The 27,145-nt window shown below is 33.4% G+C and overlaps 10 protein-coding genes across 10 annotated transcripts; 5 read left to right on the top strand and 5 right to left on the bottom strand.

Annotated features, from left to right (window-relative positions):
- Nucleotides 1-317: 317 nt before the first annotated feature.
- Nucleotides 318-847, bottom strand: PHYBLDRAFT_158530 (hypothetical protein; the record flags this gene model as incomplete). Its single annotated transcript, XM_018433806.1, has 3 exons — nt 318-462; nt 484-597; nt 748-847. Coding segments are annotated over 3 exons (359 nt in total), but the record flags the coding sequence as incomplete, so codon positions are not given.
- A 617-nt stretch (nt 848-1,464) lies between these two features.
- Nucleotides 1,465-2,683, bottom strand: PHYBLDRAFT_61073 (hypothetical protein; the record flags this gene model as incomplete). The annotated part of the gene is made up of 4 exons (XM_018440745.1): nt 1,465-1,620; nt 1,654-2,021; nt 2,093-2,443; nt 2,665-2,683. The coding sequence occupies 4 exons, from the start codon at nt 2,681-2,683 to the stop codon at nt 1,465-1,467; spliced, it is 894 nt and encodes a 297-aa protein (XP_018292919.1).
- An 867-nt stretch (nt 2,684-3,550) lies between these two features.
- Nucleotides 3,551-4,047, top strand: PHYBLDRAFT_167218 (hypothetical protein; the record flags this gene model as incomplete). Its single annotated transcript, XM_018435602.1, has 2 exons — nt 3,551-3,587; nt 3,668-4,047. The coding sequence occupies 2 exons, from the start codon at nt 3,551-3,553 to the stop codon at nt 4,045-4,047; spliced, it is 417 nt and encodes a 138-aa protein (XP_018292918.1).
- A 112-nt stretch (nt 4,048-4,159) lies between these two features.
- On the top strand, nt 4,160-5,636 carry PHYBLDRAFT_167217 (hypothetical protein; the record flags this gene model as incomplete). Its single annotated transcript, XM_018435601.1, has 2 exons — nt 4,160-5,020; nt 5,184-5,636. 2 exons carry the CDS (start codon nt 4,160-4,162, stop codon nt 5,634-5,636), a joined length of 1,314 nt encoding a protein of 437 aa, XP_018292917.1.
- A 1,394-nt stretch (nt 5,637-7,030) lies between these two features.
- On the bottom strand, nt 7,031-7,696 carry PHYBLDRAFT_111325 (hypothetical protein; the record flags this gene model as incomplete). The annotated part of the gene is made up of 1 exon (XM_018428207.1): nt 7,031-7,696. A coding segment is annotated over one exon (666 nt), but the record flags the coding sequence as incomplete, so codon positions are not given.
- Nucleotides 7,697-9,130: 1,434 nt separating this feature from the next.
- On the top strand, nt 9,131-11,060 carry PHYBLDRAFT_167215 (hypothetical protein; the record flags this gene model as incomplete). Its single annotated transcript, XM_018435600.1, has 7 exons — nt 9,131-9,264; nt 9,453-9,538; nt 9,742-9,844; nt 10,107-10,175; nt 10,344-10,471; nt 10,906-10,929; nt 11,011-11,060. The coding sequence occupies 7 exons, from the start codon at nt 9,131-9,133 to the stop codon at nt 11,058-11,060; spliced, it is 594 nt and encodes a 197-aa protein (XP_018292915.1).
- Nucleotides 11,061-11,770: 710 nt separating this feature from the next.
- Nucleotides 11,771-12,748, bottom strand: PHYBLDRAFT_167214 (hypothetical protein; the record flags this gene model as incomplete). Its single annotated transcript, XM_018435599.1, has 3 exons — nt 11,771-12,030; nt 12,296-12,323; nt 12,521-12,748. The coding sequence occupies 3 exons, from the start codon at nt 12,746-12,748 to the stop codon at nt 11,771-11,773; spliced, it is 516 nt and encodes a 171-aa protein (XP_018292914.1).
- Nucleotides 12,749-14,817: 2,069 nt separating this feature from the next.
- PHYBLDRAFT_167213 (hypothetical protein) lies at nt 14,818-15,972 on the top strand (the record flags this gene model as incomplete). The annotated part of the gene is made up of 2 exons (XM_018435598.1): nt 14,818-15,159; nt 15,232-15,972. The coding sequence occupies 2 exons, from the start codon at nt 14,818-14,820 to the stop codon at nt 15,970-15,972; spliced, it is 1,083 nt and encodes a 360-aa protein (XP_018292913.1).
- A 1,161-nt stretch (nt 15,973-17,133) lies between these two features.
- On the top strand, nt 17,134-21,969 carry PHYBLDRAFT_167212 (hypothetical protein; the record flags this gene model as incomplete). The annotated part of the gene is made up of 4 exons (XM_018435597.1): nt 17,134-17,287; nt 17,372-18,784; nt 20,624-20,734; nt 21,737-21,969. 4 exons carry the CDS (start codon nt 17,134-17,136, stop codon nt 21,967-21,969), a joined length of 1,911 nt encoding a protein of 636 aa, XP_018292912.1.
- Nucleotides 21,970-25,358: 3,389 nt separating this feature from the next.
- On the bottom strand, nt 25,359-26,267 carry PHYBLDRAFT_144229 (hypothetical protein; the record flags this gene model as incomplete). Its single annotated transcript, XM_018431174.1, has 2 exons — nt 25,359-25,786; nt 26,228-26,267. 2 exons carry the CDS (start codon nt 26,265-26,267, stop codon nt 25,359-25,361), a joined length of 468 nt encoding a protein of 155 aa, XP_018292911.1.
- Nucleotides 26,268-27,145: the final 878 nt, after the last annotated feature.

Raw genomic sequence — 27,145 nt, 5'->3', positions numbered from 1 at the left:
ACCTTTAAATATTAAGAAAAATAATTTTTATTGAAAGTTTAATATTTAGTAACATCACCACGGGCTTTCTTCATACGGGCTATGCGAGTTGGCATAGACATGCAGTAGGCCTTGCATACTGCAACCAGTATTTTCTTCCATTCTTCATGGATAACCTTGTCTAGCTCCTTAATAGTTCTTGGAGCTGGTACTCTTGCCCTTACCATCCGACCCAAATGAGCCCATAGGTTCTCAATAGGACTGAGATCTGGGCTATTCAGCGGCCATTCCATTATTGGTACATTATGGGTCTTTTCTAGTTCTCAACAAATTTTGACTTATGACAAGGAGCATTGTTGTCTTGGTAAATAAACTTCCCGTCATGTCTTTCACTTAGGCAACCATAAAATGGGAGCAACTTTCTTTCCAAAAGGTTTATATAGCCAAATTGGTCAAGACTGTTAATAATTCTTTTTAGTGGGCCTACTCCTCCTCCTCACACACAGCCCCAAACCATCACTAAACCACCTCCAAACTGTACTCTAGGCATGATACAATCAGACTTGAACTTCTCCAGAGGAAAGCGCCAAATTCTAAGGTTTCCATCCTTTGAGAAAACTATAAAGCGAGACTCATTGCTCCAAATCACATGTCCCCATCTTTAATTGGTTTCTTTGCAACGTTTAGCAAACAACAATTGTTTCTTTTTATGTGTTTTGAATAGCCTTGGCTTAAACACAGGATGGCAAGAAGACATTCTGATCTTACAAATAGCTTTGCAGATGTTATTCTTGCAAATGTACTTGCCAATCATGAGTCTCATGGCGTTTGTGGGTTCTTCAAGTGTGGCATTACAATCTTTCTTCATTTCGTTTTTAAGCTGGTGTAAATCTCTCTCACCCAAAATTGATGGACGTCCTTGGCATTTTTCTGTTAATGGCGTGCCATTCTGTTTCCATCGTTGAACTGTGCTATGTACAGTTGTCATGGGTATGCCTGTCTTCTCCAAAATGGCAGTCAATAAAATATTATGGAGAGCACCACCAATAATAAGTCTTTTTTCATAGTCTGAAAGCTCTTTTCGTTTCTTAAGAATACTTTTATTGATTTGCTGAGACATTGTGAGATTTTAATGAGAAGAGTTTTTAAAAAAAGCACGACAACTTTGCATTAAAGATGTTCTATTTAGTAGAGTTTAAACTTTTGTCTTTCATTTATTGTATGGGTCTGTATAACATTGAGAAAATTAGATATTGAATAAGATGCTGTTGAGTTTTACACAACTTGCTGCTGTACTGTAGTGATAACATCTTTGTAGAAGACAGTGTCAAAAACACTGATACTCCTAGGAACAATGAAAGATTGAAGTTAAGAACATCATCAGAGTTAAACAAAAACAAAAGAGAAAGAATAATGTAAATAATTATTCAATAAACACTTTCAAATACACTCTTAAACTTTTAAAATTTACTTTTTTAATATATTTTATTTTGGGTTTTGCTTCAACTGCTTGGCAATCTCTTCCTTCAAGAACCCAGCAGCAGATAATGCCTGGATAAGGGCTTCCTGATGCTGGGCACTCTCACTGTCTTCCCTAATTCTCTCAGTGAGAGCTCTTATCTCCTCTATGGCCACCCTTCTCTCGTTGAGTGCCAGCTACATCTTTCAGAAGACCTCTTCAGCAGCAAAGTTCTGCTGGATCTGCTGAACCTTCTCCCTTTGCATATCTTCTGCCATGCGGACTATGCCCACAATGCCAGTATCAATGGTCTTGCAGACCTTCTTCTCAGAGTGGTTTAATGTGGTGTGAAAGGTTGCGGAAAATGGTCTCCTTTGAGCAGAGCTGCTCGACTTGCCAATCTTCTGTCTGCCATTCATAAGGACTTCCGCATTGTCAAACGTGTCAAATGTGTCAAGAGAGAAGGCACTATCAACATCAGCTTCCTTATTGAAGGACATGGGAAAGGGAGGAATGACAGATGGTCTGTCACTCATCACAGGCTCCAGGTCATAAAAGTACTGATACTTTCTTATCATTGTCTCTATATAAAGATATCAATGATAGTTATGAGTAATTAAGTAATACTAAGGTATATTATATTTAGTCATATACCTCTTATGGTTGAGGCAACCTCCTTCTCTGACATCTCGTCTTTCTCAAAACTGTTTTCGATACCCTGCCCTGTTGCGTGCAGAAACTGATAAGTCTCATGGTACGTTTTGTGAAGACTCTGGATCTTTAATTGAATGCCTACATTCTTGCAATGGTAGATGCCATGCTCAGCAAATCTCTCCTTGATTTCTGAGCACAGCGTCTCCTTTGTGATCCCACCAGCATTGCTTCCTTTCCAATGCCTGTAGTTGGCTTCCTCAGAAAGCCAGAGAACAAGGATGGTAATAGAAGATGGACCTCCATTTACACCATCTTTGTTCCAAAGCTTGCTGTCTCTGCGGTTGGTATTGTCTAAAAATTGGTTTGTTTATTTATGTTATGATTTCCTGCTTAAGTACTTGCTATAAAATTATACATGCTGTTTTGATAGTAACAGGAAGAAAAGTAGTGCTCTACAATAGTATCTCTGTAAACTAAATAACTATAAGATTGTATAGATCTTGTAATCTTGTTTGACTTTGAACTTGATCTAGAAAGATCTCATCTATATTATGCAAGATTTTTTTTCTTACTCCAGTTTTGCAAATTCATAAAAGAATAAAATAAAAAGTGGGGTTCATTAACTGTTTTTTAAATCGCTTGTTATTGGCTGATTATTAAATCCCAGAAAAAATAAAATAAAATCTAAAACAGTTAATGTAGCCCCCTAATATAGAAAGGAATGCTAATGTGACTTCTTTTTTCTTTTATGCCTTTAGCATTTTTAGTTTATCATATATAAAAAAGTGTGCATTTTACTATTGAAGTTTTCAAAAGAAAATAAAAATAAATGTAACAGCTTCAATACTTATCCCCAATCACATCATATTTGTTTTTCATCAAAATCCATAAGCTTTTCAAGAATTAGAATCTCCCTTTCAGAATACCAATGCAATTTTTAATCTTGACCAGTATATTAACATGCTTATAATTCAATTGCTTGTTTTCTGCTGATATTGATCTATTTTGTGACATCTTGTACAGTAGTCCCTCAATAATTTCACGCCCCTTTAATTTCACACTTCAATAATTTCAAGGCCCTGAAGACGCAACTCAAAAAATAGGGCTTAACTTTTACAATTCTTGTTAATTTCACTTTCACAAAATTTTTTGGCCTTGAATCCTTAAAGAAAAAAATTAGCCAATCAGACAAGAGCAATATAGTTAAATCGCACCGCCTTATTTTCTGCCAGTTCAAATTTGAAATTGACCTTTTGAGGCTTTTTTCTGTCGGAGGCTTTGCAAGTGGCTTTTTGAAAAAGTTAATTTTCTATTGAGAATTTTTTTTATTCCTTCTCTTTTCCTTCTCTTTATTTTGAATACAAATTAAACACCAATCTCAACATTTTCAACCCAATTATTTATGATATTTCAAACATTCAAAATGTTTTAGTCAACTCGTCTTTGGAGGGGATTAAGATGCTTCCTTTTAAAGTAGTCATACCTGTAAAAGCTAGTAAATGGAGATGTTGTCTTGACCGAATCAATACACTTTGTTCAACGAAATGGAATAAAAAAAATGTCTTGATTCAAAAGAATATATTTTTGGAGAAACACGTCAGTGTTATCGTGCAGGCATATATATACCAGAGCGAGATTCACGCCCTGCACAAAAAGAATCAAAGGCATGTGGATGTAATGGAGCTTTGAAAATAAAGCAGTTCAAAAAGTCTCCTACTATTGTTACGTTCTATATGACAATGGACCATAACAGTCATGTTCATGGAGACAGATCAGAGATTAGAACTTTGCCCTTACCTTTTGAAGCTATTAAATTGATTGAAGATCAACTGAGAAGTGGAAGCAGCTGTAGAAGCACAAGAATATCTGTCCTTCGACAGATTGACAGCTGGGGTGTTGGTGTTAGAAAGCCAAACTACAAAGAGATATACAATAGAATGAAGAAGGTGTGTTAAAAAAAGATGAAAGGAAGTTTGTATTTAACAGTTTTGGTAAAATGAAATAAAATAGATGACAAATTTGTTGTATATGTTCAACTCTGATGAGAAGGCATCTATTGCTATCTGAATGAATGAGAAATTGCCAGAAAGAAATTATTGCATTTTTACCAGAGACCTTTGTGTTAACAACATTGAAAGCAATATTTTCACCTTTGGCTTTCAATCGCCTGTCCAAGTGAGAGTTACGAGAATAGCCACATCATTCTGCCTTGATGCTACTCATGGCATATCAGCAAGAAGTGGAGAGGTCATGTACTCTTTAGTGACTCAACACAACGTAACTGGAAAAGGGTTTCCTGTTGCTTACATGGTTACAAATGACCAGACAGTCAGGCCAATCAGCCAATGGCTTATGCATCTTTGTGAGAGAAGCTACTTCCGTCCTTTGAATATCACCATTGACTGTAGTATTCCCAAAGTTAATGCGATTACATCTGCATTTCCTCATGTTGCAATTCACTATTGTGAATTCCATATTCTTCGTGCTTGGCAAACAAACCTCAACAACAAAGTAAGGCTTGATGCATCATTTACATCAGCCCAGCTGGCAGCATACAAGCAGGAGTTAAAGAACAAGCTGAAGTATATCTTGATGGAGTCGAACAAAGAAGTATTTTTGACGAGAATCCTTGACTTCAAACGCGATATACCCAACCAGTTACACTTCTTGAGATACTTCGAAACACGATGGAATGGAAGCGAAGTATTGCTTAAAAGATGGGGGCACCCTTATGTCAATGACTCACATAGAAGATATTTGACGAATAACTTCATTGAGTCATGGCATAACCAGCTCAAGACCATCTACTTTGGCCATGCTAGAATCAGAAGACTAGATCGCCTTGTGTTTGACCTTACGAACAATGTAGAGTATTTCTATGAACAAGAAGTGGATTGTATTCACTTAAACAATGGAAAGATGGGACTGGTAGAAAAACGAACTTGCGAGAAATGAATTTGTTGCATCCAAGATAGAAGATGACATACTCCCTTCTATGATCATCAGTCCATTAAATGTGATTAGTACTAGTATGGATAACTCTGGTGGCAAGTGACAAATCAAGTCTTTTACAAATAATATAACATGATAGTCTATCACTGCTGAAAATGATTTAATCGAATGCTGTTCGTGTCCCAGATACATCTCTCAACAAGTGCCTTGCAAGCATGCATTTCTTCTCAAAAGATACCGTAAGATTAACATCTTATATACAATTCAAAGAGATGTCAATCACTTGGCAATGCAAAGACCAGCAGTGTTAGCTGAAGAAGAAGAAGTTGTGATTGTTGATGAAGAAGATGGTAGAGAAGATGTTGTAGGTGCTCAAAATGATGTTGATACGTCTACTACAGACCTTATCACTCACACCACCTTACTTCATCATCAAAGACTCAATCTTGAACACATGCGAACGATTTCTGATATTGATGTGTCTGAGATAAATTATATGACTCGTTGTGTTAAAGAATTGTTAGATAGAATAGATAATATTAGAAATAGAAATAGAAATAGTTTTAGAAATATGAATATCCAACGTCAATAAAAAAAACATTACACATGTATTATTTTGTATTTCATAGAGTGTTTTTTTTTCATAAACAAACAGTTATTTTTAAAAAAAAAAACAAAAGAAAAAGCGGTCACTCGTTCCTTTGAATCTTTTTGTCTCAAATTTGAACTGGCAGAAAATAAGGCAGTGCATTAAATCATAGTTTACATTTTTTTAATTCAAACCTCTCACGATTTTGTAATTGACATCAATGTCAAGTGCGTTAAGTTTTTATGCCAAACACTGGGCTATCAAGCTGTTATCTACCTTAATTTCTTTAAAATATTTTTTTTTCATTTTTTTTTCAGAAATAAAATAAGACTATATGTGCTATATTTTGATTAAGTTTCATTTATTAATTGTTTAATTAAGATTATTCACTTGAAAAATATAAATAAAAATTCTAATTTGTTTTGTTATAAAAGTTTTTATTATAGATTTTATTATTTTTATCTGTCATTACTATTTATTGTTATTTTCAATTGTTACTATTTACAAACATGTTACAAAATCAAGCTTTGACTGTACTTGACTGCTAACTTCTTTTTTATTTTTACATAAAGAAAAATATATTTCTTATAGAAAATTGGTTTTATTTTATTTGAAAAAGAATAAAGTTTAAAAAGACTTAAAGAAGCTAGTGACTTTAGTTTGCTTTGAGGTCACAGTTTTCTGAAACTTGCTACAAAGACCTTCAACCTTATTGATAAAGTCTTTGTCAATATCTTTGTCTTCCAAGATATCCAAAAGCATGCAAACACACTCAAACGTTTCTGAAGCAGAATATGTTCTCTTGAAAGGAACTGCTGATTTCATTTCAGCAATTTCTTCATTCCTGTTGTTGTTGGCTGCATTGTCATCTGCGTCATACTCTTCCATGACAATGTCAGCCGTCTCATTCTCATTGATCACTCTATGAGTGCATTGTCTCTCATAGAGTGGATTTGATTTGCTGGTCGGACAATCTTCAAGAGACAGAAGACCTGATTTGACAATCTTGTCTAAGATTTCTTTCAAAACCTTAACCAGAACCTTTTCAGTCTGACTTTGCTGAATCATAGCCTGGTTTACATCTGTAAATTATATTTAGAATATTAAGAAAGTGGAATTGAAAGATTATACTACTATTATAATCAATAAATTGGTTTACTACTACCTTCACTATCTTTGTCTTCAATGAAGCAAAAGATTGTTGCATTCTAGCAGTTATCAATAGTCTTTGCTGAGACAGATTCTCAAGTCTCTCTTATCCATCACATTGCCCACAATTGATCAATTTCAAATATTTTATTAATGGCCCCAATCTTATCTTGTTGGCCATTTTGAATCATACCAATATACTGATATGTCTTGACATACTGTTTATGTTTAAAATTAGTTTTAAAAGTTCAAATGATGTCACCATCCAATGGCTGAAGGTGGGATGTGGTGTTTGGAGACAGAAAAAGAAGCTCAACATTTGTAGGCACATAATTTACTTTATGGCCAGAGAAATTATCAAGGATCAAAAGCACTTTGCAGTTTTGCGCTTTCATTGAATGATCAAAGTGATGGAAGAAAACATGGAAGATTGATCGTGTCATCCAGGCATTATTGTTGTAATGATACATAAAGAATCTATGATCTACTGCCTCTTGTTTTTTATTGTTTTTGTTAAAACAGTTTTGTCTCCTTGCATGACTAATAATTAATATATCAGACCACTTGTCTGTTCCATTGGCATTGCACAAAAGGTTAACTGTAAGCCACTTCTTATTTCCCTTCCAACCAGAAAATTTCTGGTAAGAAATCGTTTTTCTTGGTGGAGCAGCATAGAAAAGTACTGTTTCATCAAATTTATAGATGTCACAAGCACTATAAACCTCTATCTTCTCTTTGATAGCAGTCTTGTCAATCTGAAGCAACTCTATGTCTGTTAAACCAGCCTTGTCATGAATTTGATTCATTTTGATATCATAACACTTTCCAAACTTCTCCATCCTGACTTGAGAAGCGTTAAAATCTTTAACACCTATTCTTTCAGCAAAAATAGTAGCTTTCGTCTTATTCAATTTCCAAGTGATGGGGATCTGATTATTTTCATCAATGTTGATCCAAATAATCACTGCTTCTTCGATTTGCTATAGTTATATGACAATATAATAAGATTAATTTTACTTTTTATATAGAGCAAAAATGTATAATATTGAGATTTATTACATAGAGATCATTTTCCCTTTCTAACACGCTTTTTGTTCTTTACATTGACTTGTATTATCAAACTGTAGTCTTCTTTTTTCAAAATCTTTGAGATTGTAGAAACATCAGAAGCTTTCTGAAGGTCAAAAATTTCCTTTATTTACTCTGCCAATTGAGGGTTACTTATAGACAACTTTTTCTTTTTCATATTACAAATCTCAAGATGATTTGCAGTATTAAGCAAAACGTTTTTTTTTGCTCATATTTATTGATTAGTTCTGTATTTAATAGATTTCATTAAAGTATCAAAAAAATTGAAATTGATATTAAATAAACATTATATAATAAACTAAAAGCATACCGAGAAGCTGTTATTATTTGATTGAATAAAAATTTGAAACAATAATTGGTTACGAGACAGGGGGGTGGAAAACAGCAATGCAGCCAGGGGTTATATTTAACTAGAATGAATTTAAACAGAGGATTGAAGCATATCAAATCATTACTTGATATTTTTTTTGTTTATAGGGAGGCATAGTCTCAAAGTTTATTAAGTGAATATCATTGAGATAGTCACAAACTGTGTTTTTGGGGTTTTATATTGTGAGGGCAAAGGTAGCAACATATTTTTATATTTTACATCATCATTACTTGATATATTTTTCTCTATTAAAGAATATTGTAAACTCCGCCCATAGTTAGCAGGAAATATATACTCCGAACTTGTTTATTTTACTCTTCAATAATTTCAAGATACCTGGCTTTCCCTAGGCCTTGAAATTATTGAGAGACTACTGTAGATAGATATAATGATATAACTTGCTACATATGCTGAATCCCCCAACAGGTATTGATCACCAGAAAAATATTGGTCATGATTTCTTGCAATATGCATATTTCTAAATACACAAGCATTATGGGAGCACCCTAGCTATTAAGTATAATAATATCTTATAATCTTTTCATCATCAAATATAATAGTTGCTGAAATACAGTAGCAAGACTTTCAACTGTAAAAGTCCTCTCCTTTCCAGATTGGCTTATATTCTAGATCAATTAAGATTCCATCTATAAAGCTCAGATAAGAAGGGAAGTGTGTTTTCTCTTCAATTCTTAAACTGATACTGCTATAGTCTAAGTGATCAGGCCAAACTCCAGCACTAGTCTTTAATAACATTATGTTAGTAATAAATCTTTCTATATAACAGCAATCTGATCCTTCTGTGCAATGGGATATATATAAGTATCAAGATATATATACTGCATATAATAGTTGAAAAATAGCAAAAGTTATTAGATACACATTGATCATGCAGTGCGACCTACAGAAGTATCATTTTTATGTGTACTTAGCTGCTCTAAGGCTACTATTATCTGAATCATTGGTTCTGTCTGCTTCTTGCAGAATCACTTTTGAAAACCCAATAGTGCTTTATCATTCTAAGTATTACATAGAAGGAGTCTTTATTCATGCAGAATTTCTATCTGAATTGGTCATCATCTAATTGATATAGAAGCTAGTCTATACTGCTCAGAGCTCATAAAATACAAAATCTTGAAGAAAGATATCTTTTTCAAGTACAATCTGATATATTAAAAGTTCAGAGATGTTCTTAATAATATTTAATATAGATGTGATCAGAGAAAGCTATCTTTTGATAAGCTTTTTGAGAATCTTCTCTTTCAGATCTCTGAAAATAATCTGTTTATCATTCAATGTAGACATTCTGAATAAGAGGTCAAGTTACTAAAAGGAAACATAGAGAACATGATTAATTACACTTAAATTTGTTTATTAAAAAAATTAAATTCCATAATTTATAAACAACTAACAGTAATGTCTAGTTGTTTATAGATTGAAAATATCTCAAATTTCAATTACTGATATTCAATTATTTCATAAATTAAATCATTATAAAAGTAAAATCTAGAGAACTAAAACAGCTGAAACACTCTAGTAAAAACAGGAAGCAAGTTCAGTTGGCAATGAATAAAAATTCAAATTTTATGGAAGCCAATCAGATGTAAATAGGCTCCAATTAGATAGAAACAGATACTAATTCAATGGAAACGAACTCCAATTGAATGAATAAAAGCAGTATTTTTCAATTCAAATTTATATTTATCAAAAACGTAAAATGTTTGATTAAATTGGATATTTTTCTCTCATGAGATTCGATTTTAAATAATTTATTTGCTTTTACTAACCATTTAAAAGAAAAAAAAAGTTATTGTTTCATTTTGGATTTTTGATTGATTTTTGATTATTATAGATGAAAAATAAAGTAACAAATTTGAAAACAATCATCTTTTTCCCATAGTGATATATCTCATTTCAAAGTATTTGGCTATAAAGTAAGTTTTGCAATAATATAAAATTTAATGTATAAGACAATAAAAGTAAGTCTTTTGAAAATTAATGTTTTATTTAAGAAAACACAAATTTTCTATATTTATTGACATTTCCCTAACTATGATAGTTATGTCTTTTTTGCAAGGAGATGTTGTTTTTTTTTCATTCAGATCAATTACAGTCAAAGCTCAATATAGTGATATGGATAGTGAACAGAAATTTTATTACTATCACTATATCAAGCATGATTTTTTCTTACTCCGCGCATTATTTAGTGATATTTCTAATGCCACTGTGAGTGAGTACTGTTTTCTAATAGAATTTATAGTATTTTGTGTAAGAAACTGGGCTTGCTTTAAAATGCTAAATAAAATATATACTACATTTATTTTTTTATAATACAAAAATAAACTCAGAGCTCGATATAGTGATAATGGTGGATTCAAATTTTATCACTATCACTATATCAAAAAATAATGATAATAAGCAGGCACAGGCTCAAATTTTCCAAAAAAATATCACTATATTGCAATTATCACTATATCAAATATCACTATACCAAGCTTTGACTGTAATATTATTGGTGTCTGGAATTAATGCTGTGTTTACTATTAGACTTGTGTTGTAAAGATTTATATCATTTCAAAAATATAATATATTTAACATTAACTTGCTTAATATAAAAATCATATCATAATATATATTATTATGGTTATCTTTGTTGTACATAAGTATTGACTACTGCTGTAGTTGAGAGTAAGTCTGAAGAAAATAATATAAGTTCTCAGCTATTCCTATCAAAGGTGTCTACTAATTAATTTATTGTTTAATATCTAGGTTTATCATGTACAGTAGTGATTGTATTCTGTATGATAATATCATCATAATATGGGATACATTGATAAATTATTATAAGTATAATTATAACTTAAAAACACATTTACTTTCTATGTTAATACTTCATTGGGACTACACACATTTATATAATTCATCACATATTAATTATCTCAATATTATATTACTCTGATTAAGACTTGGATAGAATTGATTATCTGACCCCAGTCATATAATTTTTCTAATTCAATATAATATAAATAGCAGTGGTAGTTCCGTATAGAAGTTTGATCAAAGTTTGATACAACCAATATTTTTAATACGTAAAACCCTATACAAGTTCACATGAATTTTTGTCTTCTCATTTAAAATCTTTTAACTCCCTTCATAAACCTCAAACAACAACAGCAATTTTCATTAATACAATTCTTTTTCAGTACACACACACAACATGTACTTTCTATTTATTTTCTTGTCTAAATATGTCTAAGTCATTCAACATTGACAACATTAGCAGCAATTATATATATCTCAATGGAAAGCAAAAGCTGGAGCTCTGTGAGAAGACTAAGCACAGGCTAACCCAAAACTAGTTCAGAGACTATGGTAAGCATCAGTTCAACTTGGCTAAGCTGCCATCTTTGTCTTTAATCTCACAAATCCTGTAGCAAGAAAAGAATCTCTAGAAGAAAGACGGGTAAGATTTGAAGAAGCTTAGCAGCAAGGAAGCAGTAAATTCTCAGCTGAAAAAGAAGATTGTTTTCTATTTGAGTACTATGGAGAGTAGCTCTAATTCTATAAATATCAATACTACTGGTTTTATCCATTCAATTGGCGCCCATTTCCATCTAATTAGCATCTGTTTCCATCTAATTAGAACCCATTGACATCTGATTGGTTTCCATAGAAATTGAATTTGCGTCCATTGCCAACTGAATTTGCTCCCATTGCCATCTGAATTTGCTCCCCCCCTTTTACTATTGGCGGAAGGGTACATGGCACTCAAATTTTTTATCCTTACAGCTTACAATTTTTTTATATAACCGTAGTATTTTTTTTTTGTAAACGTCGTATTTTTTTATATAACCATAGTATTTTTTTTGTAAACGTCGTATTTTTTTATATAACTGCCATATTTTTTTATATAAGTGCCAAATGCCTAATATAATAGCACTTCAATATATGTAGATCTTTCTACAAAGATACATCATAGAAAATATCTATAGAGAGAACTAACAGAATATGCAAACTTTTCTCCAGATTACTTTGTTAAAATTAAATACCTTACTGCAGTTATAAGATAATAAAGCAAGTATCTCATTATAATAATTATGTTAAAATTGAAAATGCAATGATATTATTTGTATTCTTTCTTTATTGCAGAGTAAGTTTCGAATAAAAGATTCATTTTTTCATCACTTGTAGCCTCCTTGTTGTTTTTAATAAAAAAAACAACTGGAGACTTTCTCCGCTTCAAAATATAGCCACCAGCAGTTGTTTGTTTCATATTTACTATCTTGCTGGCTTTTTCGATAGTTAATCCCCTTATGAAGTAGAGATAAAGAAGCTTTTTTATATCTTTATCCGTAGGCTTTTGATATTGCCCTCTACTTTTTTTGGGGGTTTCATCTGTTGTTGACGGGGCAGAACTTTTTGGATCTTCTGGCATTTCAGGCTCTTCAAGCTCTTCCATGATTTTTTCAAAGGCACTGTTATATTCTTCAAGTTTTTCGTGTAACATTGTAGGGTTTTCTGATAATAAAAGGTGAAAAAATAAAGAAATAGGAAGATATGTTAAAGTGACATATTTTATATAAATATAGTTATATCTAGCACATAGCAGTTATAATTAAATAGTAATTACTTAAGATGCAAAATAAAAATCAGAACACAAGTTGAAGCAGCAAGAATAGATGTAAAGAAGATTGAGTTGTTGTTAAATAGTATTAGTCATTATATTTTCAGCTTTTTATATCAAAAAATAATATTCCAAGGTCCACTAAATAAAGTAGTACAAATTGAACTCAAGGAGATAAAAAATAAATAGGACAATATATTACCCGCAGCCATGAATTTATTATAAACATTCTTTTTTAAAAGAGATATCATAATTCTCTCTCTTTCCATTTGGTGTTTATATACCAAAACTGTTTATTTCTCTTCTTAAGTCAGCAATAAATCTCATTCTCATGCTCACTTCAACAACTAAATATTACTCTGACAATGAAAACACTGCCTAAAGCTCTACACCTCATGGATTTTTTTATTATTTCCAGATCACATTATGTTTCTGTATGTAAATAAAGCCTATACCTCGGAGTCATTGATATTAATCTCTAAATAATCTATAGTATTTTGAACAAAAGCTATAAATCTGAAAAGAAAACGTGATGATTCAACCCTCCACCTACAAAGAAACTACAAGATCAAACATCTACCTGTACGATAGGAACCAGTCTACACATATTCATAATGCTTTTAAGTGCATTTCACCGACTATACTTTTTCGAAATCCAACAGTAGAATTCACTCTACTGACCACACAAAAACTTGTCAATTTTTATTTCAAATATCCAGTAATCTGATTGACTACCACAGCAATTGTATATCTTATGAATCTGGTCCTACACAAGCATCTAATACCATTACAAAAAAGAATTTAAAAATGCTATATTTATTCAGCACCTGCTCCAACCATTTTACAATGTCAGAATCCTGATCTTCTTAATATCAAACTCAACAACTCTTTGTAATCTGCACTCGAAACAAGTAAATGTCCAACAATCTGCTAAACAACTGAAAGCGATCCAAGAATTATGTTTTGTCTACAATACTACTCAATCTCCATTTTGGAAACCCTCATGATACAAAATACCAAAAAAAAACCAAATATTACACACACAAAAACAGTAACAAGAAATAGCATAAGCTCATGACAAAAAAAAGAAATAAAAAAAGAGATGAAAAAAAAAAGAGATGAAAAAATAAAAAAAATAAAAAAAAGAAATAAAAAAAAAAAGAAATAAAAAAAAAAGAAATAAAAAAAAAGAAATAAAAAAAATAGAAATAAAAAAAAGAAAAAAAAAAAGAGAAATAAAAAAAAGAAAAATGTAATAGCAATTTTAAAAATAATTCTCCAAATAGTATAACTAGCATTTTTATTCATAAATTTTTATAATATACATAACCATTTTTTCGCAAATAATTTCTGAAAAACTGAAAGTCTCAATAACTGAAAATAAAATGATATCTTACTGCAAGAAATTTCTGAAAAACTGAAAAACTGAAAAACTGAAAGTCTCAATAACTGAAAAAATGAAAGTCTCAATAACTGAAAAACTGAAAATCTTAATAACTGAAAATAAAATGGTATCTAACCGCAGAAATTTCTGAAAAACTGAAAATCTCAATAACTGAATTTCGAGCTTTTCCTTGGCTCTATACAAAAAAAAACTTTCTTTTTTTTTTATTTTTTTTTTTTTTTTGGTTGGGCAAACCCATTAGGAGAAATCCCACCCCTTCCTTCGAGACAGAGGACAGGACACCATAAAGGCTCTGGTAGCACTGTAAATCGGCTAATAAAATAAATGTTCTTAAAAGTGTGAAGAAGCTTAATATGTAAACATTCATTATTCTTCAACACGTTCTTTATCCAAATATATTAAGACAGCAGGACAAGACTATACCTTGGTAGAAACGTTTAAGTTATTAAAATATTTTTTTTTTGGTATATATACCCCAGTGTCTTAATAAAAGTTTCTCAGTTATCTTTCTTCCTCAATTTTAACACCCTTTTTATTTTCAAAAAAAATGCCTACTTCCAACAACTCCCTCAAATTTGTTATGGACAAGCACTGTGAAATGGTTAGTCACAGCGGTTCTGCAGACCAAACCCAGTTTTCTGGAATTGCTTTTGACCCCTTGTGCGATTTCAACCAAGAGATTGTTGACGAAATGCATGGAGAAGTTGTACTCAGATCTGTGACAGATGTCTTTGTCAACCATGCAGATATGGAATGGACCCGTACCTCGGCCAGAAACCCAGCAGTCACAAACCTCCTCAGTCTCAAAAGTTTCCTGCCAACCAAAGTCAACAAGGCCACAACCAAGACAATTGTTGCACAGAAGCCGAAGACGAATCTGCCGGAGAAGGTCGATCCTGATTCTGTTCCCACTGCAGAAAGCATAGGTTGAGGTTCGTACCAAAAGTACAACCAAAACCAGGTGAGCAAGCTCTTCTCCTTGGTTTTCTCGGAAAACCAGACTACTCCTGCCACTGCCAGGGAAACGGGGATCAATGTCCGGACTGCCCAGAACTATGTCAGGCTGGCCAGAGAGAAGATCCAGGCCGATTTTGATGCTGCCACAGTGGAGACTGATGAGTCCAATGGGCTGGAGACGATGGAGGTTGAGGATGTTTCTGCGCCTAAAGAACGAAAACATGGCAACCAAAAGTTGTTCCAGGCGCACTCTGCTTTTTTTTTGAAGTTTTTCAAAAATAAACCAGATGCTACCTTGGAACAAGCAAGGATAGCTGTCATGGAAGAGTTCTCTGGGCTGCAGATTACCAAATCAGCAATCCAGAAGCACTTGGTGAAGAAGTGTGCCCTGATGATGAAGAAGTTGGAGAAGCTGCCTGAGAAGAGAGACGACGTCAACACAATTGAGATGAGACAAGACCGCATTTTGGAGTGGCAACAACTTGCAGATTTCAACTATCTGTCGAACTGTGTGTTCATCGATGAAGCAGGCTTCAACATGCACATCAAGAGAACTTTTGGCCGTTCCGTCAGTGGCACCCCAGCTAAGACAACTGTCCCGACGCAGAGAGGTGTGTTTATCACCATCCTTGGTGCAATGTGCGAGAGAGGGATTGTCAGCCTCTCGTTGAAGAAACTCACTGCAGTCGCAACCAAGAAGAAGAGAAAGTTGGACATCTACACCAGCGTTGAGGTGAATGGCTGAATTGGCACCAGAACCCAGCACTACCTCGACTTTCTTAGTCATACAATGAACGTTCTGGACAGCCAGGGTATGTAAGGACGTTATCTCATCATGGATAACGCTCCTATCCATAAGGCCAATGAGGTGAAAGACTTCATTTCTTCCCGTGGGTATAAGTGTGTATATCTTCCTGTGTATTCACCTTTCCTGAATCCAATTGAGGAAATGTGGTCCAATATCAAGTTTGGTGTCTGCAGAGAAGAGATTACAGAGTCAGACGGGCTCATCTTAAGGATTACAGAATCAGCTAAGACTGTCACCCTTTCAGACTGTTTGGGTTGGATTAACCATGCCATTTCATTCTTTCCTCGCTGTTTGAACAGAAAGCAAAAGCTTTAAGTATGTCTTTTATGTCTATTTAAGCTCTTTACACTCTATGTCTTTTTTTATTTTATTTTTATTTATTACTACTTTATGTCCCTCTTTTTCTTATTTTTTTTTTACCACTTTATGTCCCTCTTTTTTTTATTTGTTTTACTGCTTTATACTTTTATTTTTTTATTACTTTGTATTTCATTATATCTTACTTCTTATTATGTGTTCTATTTCTCTATCAACTAATTATGCCTAATAAAAATATCCATGTTTTATGCCAAAAAAATACGACGTTTACAAAAAAAAATACTATCTATATATCTAAAATCAATCAAAATTAGCAGCATCACGTGATATACGAATTTGCCTGTAAAACATTTATTCACATCTAAAATCTAGCACTTTTACTGTAATGTGCGAGAAGTCACACAATAAGATAATAAGATAGAATGAAATATGAAGATAAAGATAATGTTTATTTGTGATAATATTTATGATATTTATATTAATTTATAAGATGCCGCAGTATCCTATATTCTAGCTAAGTCCTTTTGCTGCAGTATCTTGCTGAGCAATGGTTGTCTTCTTCTTCTTGGCCTTGCTCACCCAACTACTGCGGTTGGAGTAGTTGTTTCTGATTGGGTAGGATTGGAACTGAGTGCCAATTCCAATCCGCTCCTGACATTACTATGTCACATGGTATACCGAGATATTAACCCCTTGAATTTATTTTACAAACTATTGCCAAAAAACTTATATAACTATCAAACCAAACTCTAACTTTGAAAAAAAAAACCGAAAAATAAAATGTCATCTACTCAATGTCGTTGTGCTGCTTGCCATATGCTTGGACATAGCAGAAGTACTCATAAGCAATGTCTCATGAACCCAAAGAACATTTCTCTCCACATTCCTCAAAAGAGAACTAATGTAGATGAATATCCTGCAGAAAGTAGCCAAAGTAACTATTTATTTATACACTTATGCGTATTACTGCAAGTATTATATATATTTTTTAATAATAAATGTGTTTATAAAAAAATAGCTGCTGCCTTGAGAATAAGAAGTGAGCCTGTCCAAGACCAAAATTTGGACATAGAAACATCGACTTTTATTTCAGTTTCTGAGTTGACTGAATTTCCACTCGCAAATGAGACTATTACTGAAGTTCTTGAAGCAGTCATGGAAGAAGAGATTGAGGAGACTTCATCCGATGAAGAAGTGACTGGAAGAGAAGAAGTCGAGGAGATTTCAACTGTGAATAGAGGATCAATTTTACCCCATTGTCCTCACTGTAACGGAACTGATCATCGCCGAATTACAAGCAGATTTTGTCCAAACAATAACAGTAGCAGAGCAAGAGGATCTAGAAATCGAGGCAGAGGCTTGAATAATATTGCCCGACTTCCAGCTATTTCAGAACCAGCAGTTGATAACAGGGGAGATATGGATATTGAGTGTCGATTTTGTGGGGCAATGATGTGGGCACATGAAAAAAACAGTCGTTCTTCTTTAAGAAGCCCCACGTTCTCTATGTGTTGTAACAAAGGAAAGCATGTTCTCCCCCAAATTGAGCCAACACCTACAGGAATTGCTGAGCTTTTGAACTATAGAACACGTGATGGAAAGAAGTTTCTTGAAAACATTCGAAGCTATAATAGTACAATGAGCTTTACTTCTTTGGGAGCTAAAATTGATACCTCTGTTGGCAACAATATCAATGGGGCATACAACTTCCGGATTCACGGAACAATTTGTCATAGAATTGGATCTATTTTGCCAGTGACAGAATCTGATATTGCTCACCCAAAATTCGCTCAGATCTATATTTATGATAGTGCTGCTCAGATAGATCAAAGACAGTACCATTCCCCACAATTGGAGAGAAGTGTTTTGGAGAAGATTCAGTCCATTCTTATGGAAACAAATCCATTCGTACATCTCTTCAGAACAATGGATCAAATTTCTCGGGAAAAGGGACAATCTATAGATCTCACTTTGCGTTTAGTAGCTGAGGGGCCTCGGGATCAAAGACGGTACAATGCTCCAACTGCAAGTGAAATAGCAGTTCTTATTATGAATAATGAAAAGGGTACTTCAAGAGACATTGTGCTGCACACCAGAGCCAACTTCCAACAGAACATCAATGAGTACCACCGATCTTATGATGCTTTACACTATGTGCTACTCTTTCCACATGGTGAAGATGGTTGGACCATTGATGCCAGCTCATTGTCAGGAGAGCATGTCACAGTAATGCAATGGTACTCAAACCGTTTGATGTATCGACGCAACACACAGCACCTCCTCCATCTTTTTGGCCGTCTCTTTCAACAATATATTGTTGATATGTATGCCAAAGTTGAGCACGATCGGCTGCACTTCATCACCAGCAATCAAAATCGTCTCCGTGTAGATCTTTATAGTGGAATTCAGGATGCTGTTATCCATAACGATTGTAATCTTGCAAATCTTGGAAAGAGAGTTATTCTTCCATCTTCTTTTATTGGTAGCCCCCGGTATATGACTCAACTTTATCAAGATTCAATGAGTATTGTGCGTCGTTTTGGCAAGCCTGATTTGTTCATAACTTTCACTTGCAATTCAAAGTGGCCAGAAATCACAAATTCCCTGTTGGCTGGGCAAAAAGCTAATGACAGACCAGATCTTTGTTCTCGGGTTTTCAATATGAAGCTCAAAGAGCTCATGATTGACCTTACAAAAAAAAATATTCTGGGGAAAGTTTTGGCCTTTATATATGTCATTGAATTCCAAAAGCGCGGACTTCCTCATGCCCACATTCTTTTGATTTTGCGACCACAAGATAAACCAAAAACAATAGAAGATTTTGACAGAATAGTTTCGGCTGAAATCCCAGATCCTGAAACTGAGCCATTGGCATATGAAACAGTAAAAAAATGCATGATGCATGGCCCATGCAGAAAGAAATATCCAAAAGCACCATGCATGAAGAATGGGATCTGTTCAAAGAATTATCCTAAAAAGCTTTGCAATGAGACTAGCGATGGTGGAAACGGATATCCTATTTATCAACGCAGTCGAAATGGAAGAGTTATTAGAAGAGGGCCAAAGATCATGGATAATGGATGGGTTGTTCCACACAATAGATACATATGTGCAAAATACAATGCTCATATAAATGTTGAGATTAGCACCTCTGTTTCTGCCATAAAATACTTCTACAAATATGTATATAAAGGACATGACCGTGCAATGGCCCATGTGCAGCCTACACCCACCAATTCCGCTCCACAACAACAACAAGAGCATGTAAACGAAGTTAATGAGTTTCTTGATGCTCGGTATGTCTCCGCTTTTGAAGCATGCTGGAGAATATTTTCTTTCAAGCTTCATCAAGAGTATCCCAGCCATCAACGACTTTCAATCCATCTGGAAAATGCCCAACCCGTATATTATAATCCATCTTCTAACCCAGAGGATGTTGCAAATTCCAGAAAAAACACTACTTTAATGGGATATTTCGACTATAATGCTACACACCCATCATCTGAAAAACTTCTTTACGTCGACTTTCCTTCTCTTTATGTATGGAATACAAAAGAACGAAAATGGACAGCACGTAAGAGGTTTGATAAAGGAACGATTGGCAGAGTTTACACAGTGTCTCCGAGAGATATTGAAAAATATTTGTTACAATTACTGCTGCATAATGTTAAAGGGGCCAAAAGCTTTGAAGACATACGTACAGTAGAAGGATGTGTGTATGAAACAAACCAAGCTGCATGTCGTGCTCTGGGATTACTTTTGAATGATGATGAGTGGAGTAACTGTATGGAAGAGGCAGCAGCTCATCAGATCCCATTTTCTTTACGAAGACTCTTTGCTATTCTTTTGATTTTCTGTGCAGTATCAGATCCTTTCTCTTTGTGGCTTGCTCATCGCGATTCTATGATTGAAGATTATCTTCATTTGGCAAGAGAAAGTAGTGGAATTCCTGCGTTAGCCCCCACACAAGATATGTTTGACAGATGTTTATAGGATATCGAAAGTCATCTATCTGCCAACTCTATGTCTCTCATGTTGTTCACTGGATTTGTTCTTCCACCAATGTCTGACATCCAGCACTTTAGCCCAAATGGGCAAGATGTTCAAGCCATCATACAAGAACAAGAAGATTTATGTGATCAAGCCCAGCTTTTGCCAGATCCAGATACATTGACATTCAATAATTCACAAAGACGTATCTATACAACAGTATTAAGTGCAATTGAAGAAAACGTGGGAGCCTCAAGATTGTACTTTGTCGATGGTCCAGGTGGGATGGGAAAGACATTTGTCTTTAATACCTTGCTTCAAAAAACTCGCCAACAAGGAAAAATTGCTCTTGCAGTAGCAACAAGTGGAATTGCTGCATTGCTGCTAGACGGTGGGCGTACAGCACATTCCAGGTTTAAGATTCCAGTGCAAATTGATCTTAACTCCTTATGCTCCATCAACGCAAACTTGCAAATGGCACAACTTATTAGAAGAACGGAATTGGTTATCTGGGACGAAGCTTCTATGATTAGTAAAGATGTTTTTAATACTGTAAGCGGATCCATGCAAGATATAATGAAGACTGTCGATCCATTGCTTGAAAACGTTCCATTTGGAGGGAAGTTGTTTGTCTTTGGAGGCGATTTTCGGCAGGTCCTTCCTGTTATACCCAAGGCAACAAGAGCTCAGGTTGTAAGCCAATGTATCAAGAAAGCATCTGCATGGAGAAATGTAAAAACCTTGCGGCTTACAACAAACATGCGAATTGCCCAAGCAAATAATGAACAAGAAACATTAGAGCTTAGGGAATTTGGAGCATTTCTCTTGCAAGTTGGTAGTGGTTCTGCCCACACAACAGGCGGTGATGACACCATCCCAATTCCGCCCCATATGTTACTTTCTGGATGTAATCCTGCTGATCTGGCCAAAGCAGTTTTCCATGATCTCTCCTCTAATGCAGCCAACCCTCATTTCCTCATGGGCCGTGCTTTGCTTACTCCTAAGAATAAAGATGTCAAGAAACTCAATGATATTCTTCTGAGCCAGTTTCCTGGAGAGGCACGAGAGTTTAAGAGCGTCGACCAGGGAATTGATGAAGATGGTCAGTTGACATATCCAGTTGAGCTACTAAATACCATTGATCCTGGATCCCTACCACCTCACTCACTGTCCTTAAAAAAAGGATGTCCTATCATGCTTCTTCGCAATCTTGACCCAAAAAACGGCCTCTGTAATGGTACACGCCTGATTTGCAACTCTTTTGGAACATCTGTCATCAGAGCAACAATTGTGACTAGATCAAATGCCAGGCAAGTATCTCTTATTCCAAGAATAAAGCTTAATCCATCTGGATCAAATGGTGAAATTGAATTCCAGCGGTTCCAATTTCCAGTTCGTCTTGCATTCGCAATGACAATAAACAAGTCACAAGGTCAAACTCTTGAGAGTGTTGGATTATATCTCCCTGCCCCAGTATTCTCCCATGGCCAGCTGTATGTTGCTCTATCCCGGGTCAGAAAACCTTCTACAATCAAGATAATGCTTGATACACCAGCAAATTCCAACGAAATGGCAAATACTGTATTTACAGACAATGTTGTATTTAAGGAAGTCTTTGACATTTAGTAAAAAATTATATATAACATACACTATAAACTCATCTAACCAATTTTTTTTGAATAATAAAACATCTATACATATCCTTTCTTTTCATATAATTCACTCAAATAAAATGTTCCTATTAATTGTGCTATACGGTACTTAGACTTCCAATAGGGAAGGGTTTTATATTAACTTCCGGTAGGCTCTGGGGCCCCCCCGAAGGGAGGGGGGAGGGGGGGGACCCCCCAAAGGGGGGGGGGGGAGCACCGCTCCCCTAGTGGTTATATAAAAAAATACAACGTTTACAAAAAAAAATACTACGGTTATATAAAAAAAATTCGACGTTTACAAAAAAAAATACAACGTTTACAAAAAAAAAGTACAACGTTTACAAAAAAAGTACGACGTTTACAAAAAAAAATACTACAGTTATATAAAAAAATTGTAAGCTGTAAGGATAAAAAATTTGAGTGCCATGTACCCTTCCGCCAATAGTAAAAGGGGGGGAGCAAATTCAGATGGCAATGGGAGCAAATTCAGTTGGCAATGGACGCAAATTCAATTTCTATGGAAACCAATCAGATGTCAATGGGTTCTAATTAGATGGAAACAGATGCTAATTAGATGGAAATGGGCGCCAATTGAATGGATAAAACCAGTATTCAGAATTGTATCAGGGTGCTTGCTATCACCAAGAAAGAACTCACTAGTTTCATAGATGGGTAGGTTGCTAACATAAAGAAGAGACTTGGGCATAAGGGCAGAAAAATGCACAGCAAAGCAGCTTCTGATCTAATCAATACTATGGGTTTCAAGTTGAGAATAGAGGATATCAAAGAGAAGTTGAATACATATGACAGAAGAGACTTTTTCAATTTTGATGAGACTGGTCTCTACAAGTAACCCCCCACCAACACCATCTTTAAGGCTGTAGTTTCTGGCCAGAAAGCTGATAAGACTCGGCTCACTGTGACTCTCATTAACAACTCTGATAGCTTCTTAAAGTTGGTGCTATTTATTATTGGTAAGCGTACCAAACCTCATTATTTTGGCAAGAAAACTGATAATTTACTACAAATTTTATATAAGCTGCAATTAATGAGTTTCATTCTTACTCAATACTTTGGTTTTTTTAGACTAATTATATAGACAGCAAGTTTAGATTCTGTTACTACTACAATAATAAAAGTTGGACAATGAAAGCAATCTTTAAACTGATTTGCAGAGTCATTGATGATTGAGTAAGAAATTTAGATTGCAAATTCCTGATCTTGCTTGACAATTCTTCTTGTTATGATATCACTGCCCCATATATCAATCTCAAACTTATATATCTTTTACCAAACACAACATTATATCTTCAATCTTTAAATGCAATATTATCCAAAACTTTAAAGTTAAATACTAGAACTATTAATATACTTTTGGAACTGACAGATATCTCTCAGAAAAGATTGTGAACTCTGATGATCTCTTCAAGTTGATATAATTTGAAGGTATGGAGTTTATTTTGAGTGCTTGGAAAAAGTAACATCTAAAACAAATAACAACTGCTTCAATCATATTCAACTTTTTGACAGTCATTTATTCTCACTAGAAAATACCCAACCTCTTATACTTGAGACCATTACTATATCCATTGAAAGATTTAATATCATTTTTGAATTTGAGAAGATAATAAACAAATATATTCAAAAATTTAATATTATTGAAGAGTCCCTTGATACTCTATAACACTATATCTTTGATGATGAAAAAGAATAAAAAGTAGAATTAGTAGAAATAGAAAAAGAAGAAGAGCCAAAATATCAAATCTCTGCTGATGAGAAAGGATTACTTTTAAAAGATGTGCTGGCCATAGTGTTATAATTATTTATATTCTGTGATCATGATTATGAAGACCTCTTTCTTAAACTATGTGCTTTAATTATTGATAATATAAATTCTAAACAAAATTTGGAAAAAACTCTCCAAAAATATATGAAAGAATACTTTAAATAATAATTGTAAATAGTAATAAATGTAAATAATAATAAATGTAAATAGTAATGATAGATAGTACTAATAAAATTCTTACCAGATAAAACCTATCACAAAACTTATTCATATTAAGTTTATATTTTTCAAGTGAATGATCTATATTAATATATAGCATATATAGTTTTGTTTTATCTTTGAAAAAAAAAACAAAATTAGATATAATGTATTTTCTTAATAATCGCAAATTTCAAGATTTGTGTCAATTTTTTTTATTTCAAATTCCAATATATGAAAATGATATTAAATGTCTGCCAGTCTTTTAAAAATTCTAAATATTGAACTTTATGCAGTCCCAACTTCATATATTCATGACAAAAGATCTTTTAAATACCAAGTGATACACAATATTATTATTTTAGAGAATTGATTCTCATTATCTGTCATTATGAATAGAAAATCTAGTGTCAATATTTCTCTTTCTCTGCTATTAAATTCAAATACCGCGTTTTTTCAAGACCTAAAAAATGCTGTTGCAAATGATAAAACTAAACACGTTTTCTGTTTACTTTGTAGAGAAAGTGTTTCTTAACAAAGTAAACAGAAAAAATATTCAGTTTTGTCATTTTCAACAACACTTTTTAGGTCTTGAAAAAAACAATCGGAGTACAATTTTTTTGTCGATTATAAAACAAATATACTAAAACAACTCAATAATTCAATATTTGACTTGTAAACATAATGCACTTAAGATCACTATAGGAAATGACAGGATTTATATCTCTGACCTTGTACCAAGTTACTTACTCATAACTTCTACTATTTAAAAGTCAGTCTTTAAAAAACCAACCTCGTAATGAGTTATGAACTTGTAACTTTTATAGATAATAGCATGTCTTTTTTAGTCTATTAGTTTTACTTTTTTGTCAGATATGATTTATGGGATTTACGATTAGATCAAATATGATTTACAGAATTTTAGATCATAATCAAATACAATTTATAAGATTTCTGATCATTTTTGTATTTAATTGAATCAAAAGTGCCAAATATAGCAGATATATATCAGTTTTAGTGCCTCTGCTTTTTCTTATAATTAGTTCAACAAATGCATGATGTTTTATATTGGAATTTTATAGTTTTTATTTTTATTATTTTTATGAATCAAAATAATTGAAAGTAAATGTAAAAAGAATAAGTATGTAAAGAGAGCACTCATTAATATGTTATTAAATAACAGTTTAAGCTACAGAATTTCCATAGTATACATTTATGTATATCTTTGTGTATACATTTTTATCTTTTGTACTTAAGAATAATCAGTTATCTTCAAAGAATTACACTACTTGAGAATTAGAATAAAATAATTAAATAATACATGTTTTCTTCAAAGAATATATATTTTAGTTTCTTGATAATCGAAGTCTGGCAGATTTCTACTTTTGAGAAAGCATATACTTGGCTCCCCATGATCCTACAAATCTATTGAGATAAATATTTCTAAAAGAAGCATGTAGCTCAAGGTTTTTAATCAAATTCTTCTTTTGCGACTTTTTAAGATTATTTCTCAATGGAACACTCTCTCCTTGATCATGGAAAAGTTTAAAAGCAGCCCTGAGGAGACTACAAACAATTTCTGAGGCCGATCTGTACATGATACAGGCAGCTGCTTCGTTGCCTTCAGTCAAGTATATGGTCATTGCATGATGAATTGCTGCGGCTGAAAGTTTCCAAGAGTTGTCAGAAACAGTTTCATCAGAACGTTCAATGTCTCGAAGAGTCTGATTGTTGGGTACTTGTTCTATCTCTTGTTCTCCAGCCAGTAAATGGCTAATGTTTTCCAAAGGAATGTTATTTCCCGTCTCTCAAGAATTATCAGGATGTGCCTGTAACTGGACAACAGTAGTTTCAAGAGCTTCCAGGCGTACTTATGTTGTGAGATCTTGTATTGTTGACATTTTTTTTTGGAAAAGAAAAGAGAACAAAATCCGATTTTCACAAGAAAAAATTCTTCTTATTATCCACAGTTATAATCATGCAATATATTGCATGAATTTACCATATTCAGTATTAAATAAATAATAAAAAACTAAAACATAAATTCATATCTATATTGATCTTTTTTTTCTCTTAACTTATATTCAAACCATTTTTACTATATATTATCATCCAACTAATCCTTCATAAAATAGATCTCTTTATTTAAAATGAATATTGACGATTTGATTACACAGACATCTGAAAACGGTGCCAATGAAGACAGAGTTGAATAAATTAACTATCCCAAAGACATTTTCAACTGAACTGAATTTGATCAACAAGGCATTCAAGAACGTAATAACCATGTTTCTAGATGCTTATGACAATAACTTGTATAGTAATGAGTCATATTGATGCGTGTTGAGTTTGTTATGTGTGCAACTTGGTCAGAAAATAAGAATAAAATGTATTGAAGAAGAATTACAAATGTAATTCTGGAGTACAAGTTCGGGTGGGGAAGAGGATAATAAAGAGAAAGGTGAATATAGAAGAGATACAGAGTATTTAGAAAGGCGATTGAATGTTCAACTTCACTCGGGACAGTTGAGGGTGGAAAAGAAATAAAAGTGTTAAGGTAAAAGGTGAAAGGAGGTATAGGAACACTGTCAATTTCGCTCAGGACAATCCAAACAGGTAAAACAGCAAGGCACAGGAAGGTAAGATAGAAGAAGAAAGTAAAAATATTGCTGATTTTGCTTGGGACAATCAAGACAGATAAACAGCAAGGTACAAGAAGATAAGTTTAGAAAAGAATTTAAGAGAACGCTGTTGATTTCACTCAAGACAATCACACAGATACAAAGGGACAGAAAGGAGAAAAAGAGGAAGACGGTTTTGAACAGAGATATAAGACTTTAATGCGATGTAGGATTGCTTTCCTATGGGTCAGGCAGAAAGCAATTCAGGGACGGTGATTTTTAAGAGAGAGATAACTGATAATGTTTATTGTTGTAAAAATAGGTCTCACTGCAAAAATCATTGGGAATTATTATAATAATAGGTCTTGATTATTGGGATATTTTGTCATATAAAAATGAATTACTTGTAAATATTAAAGAAATCATAGTTGACAAGTTATTGAATAAAGTATCAAATATAATTGAATATTATGTTATTCCAAAAATAAAAACCGGGAGTTTAGGTATAACGTCTGTGTATCAACTGTTCTCAGGAATCAATTATA

Source organism: Phycomyces blakesleeanus (assembly GCF_001638985.1).
Source record: "Phycomyces blakesleeanus NRRL 1555(-) unplaced genomic scaffold PHYBLscaffold_8, whole genome shotgun sequence".
Lineage (NCBI taxonomy): Eukaryota > Fungi > Mucoromycota > Mucoromycetes > Mucorales > Phycomycetaceae > Phycomyces > Phycomyces blakesleeanus.
Note: the sequence above shows the minus strand (reverse complement) of the source record. Positions and strands in the feature narration are given on the sequence as shown.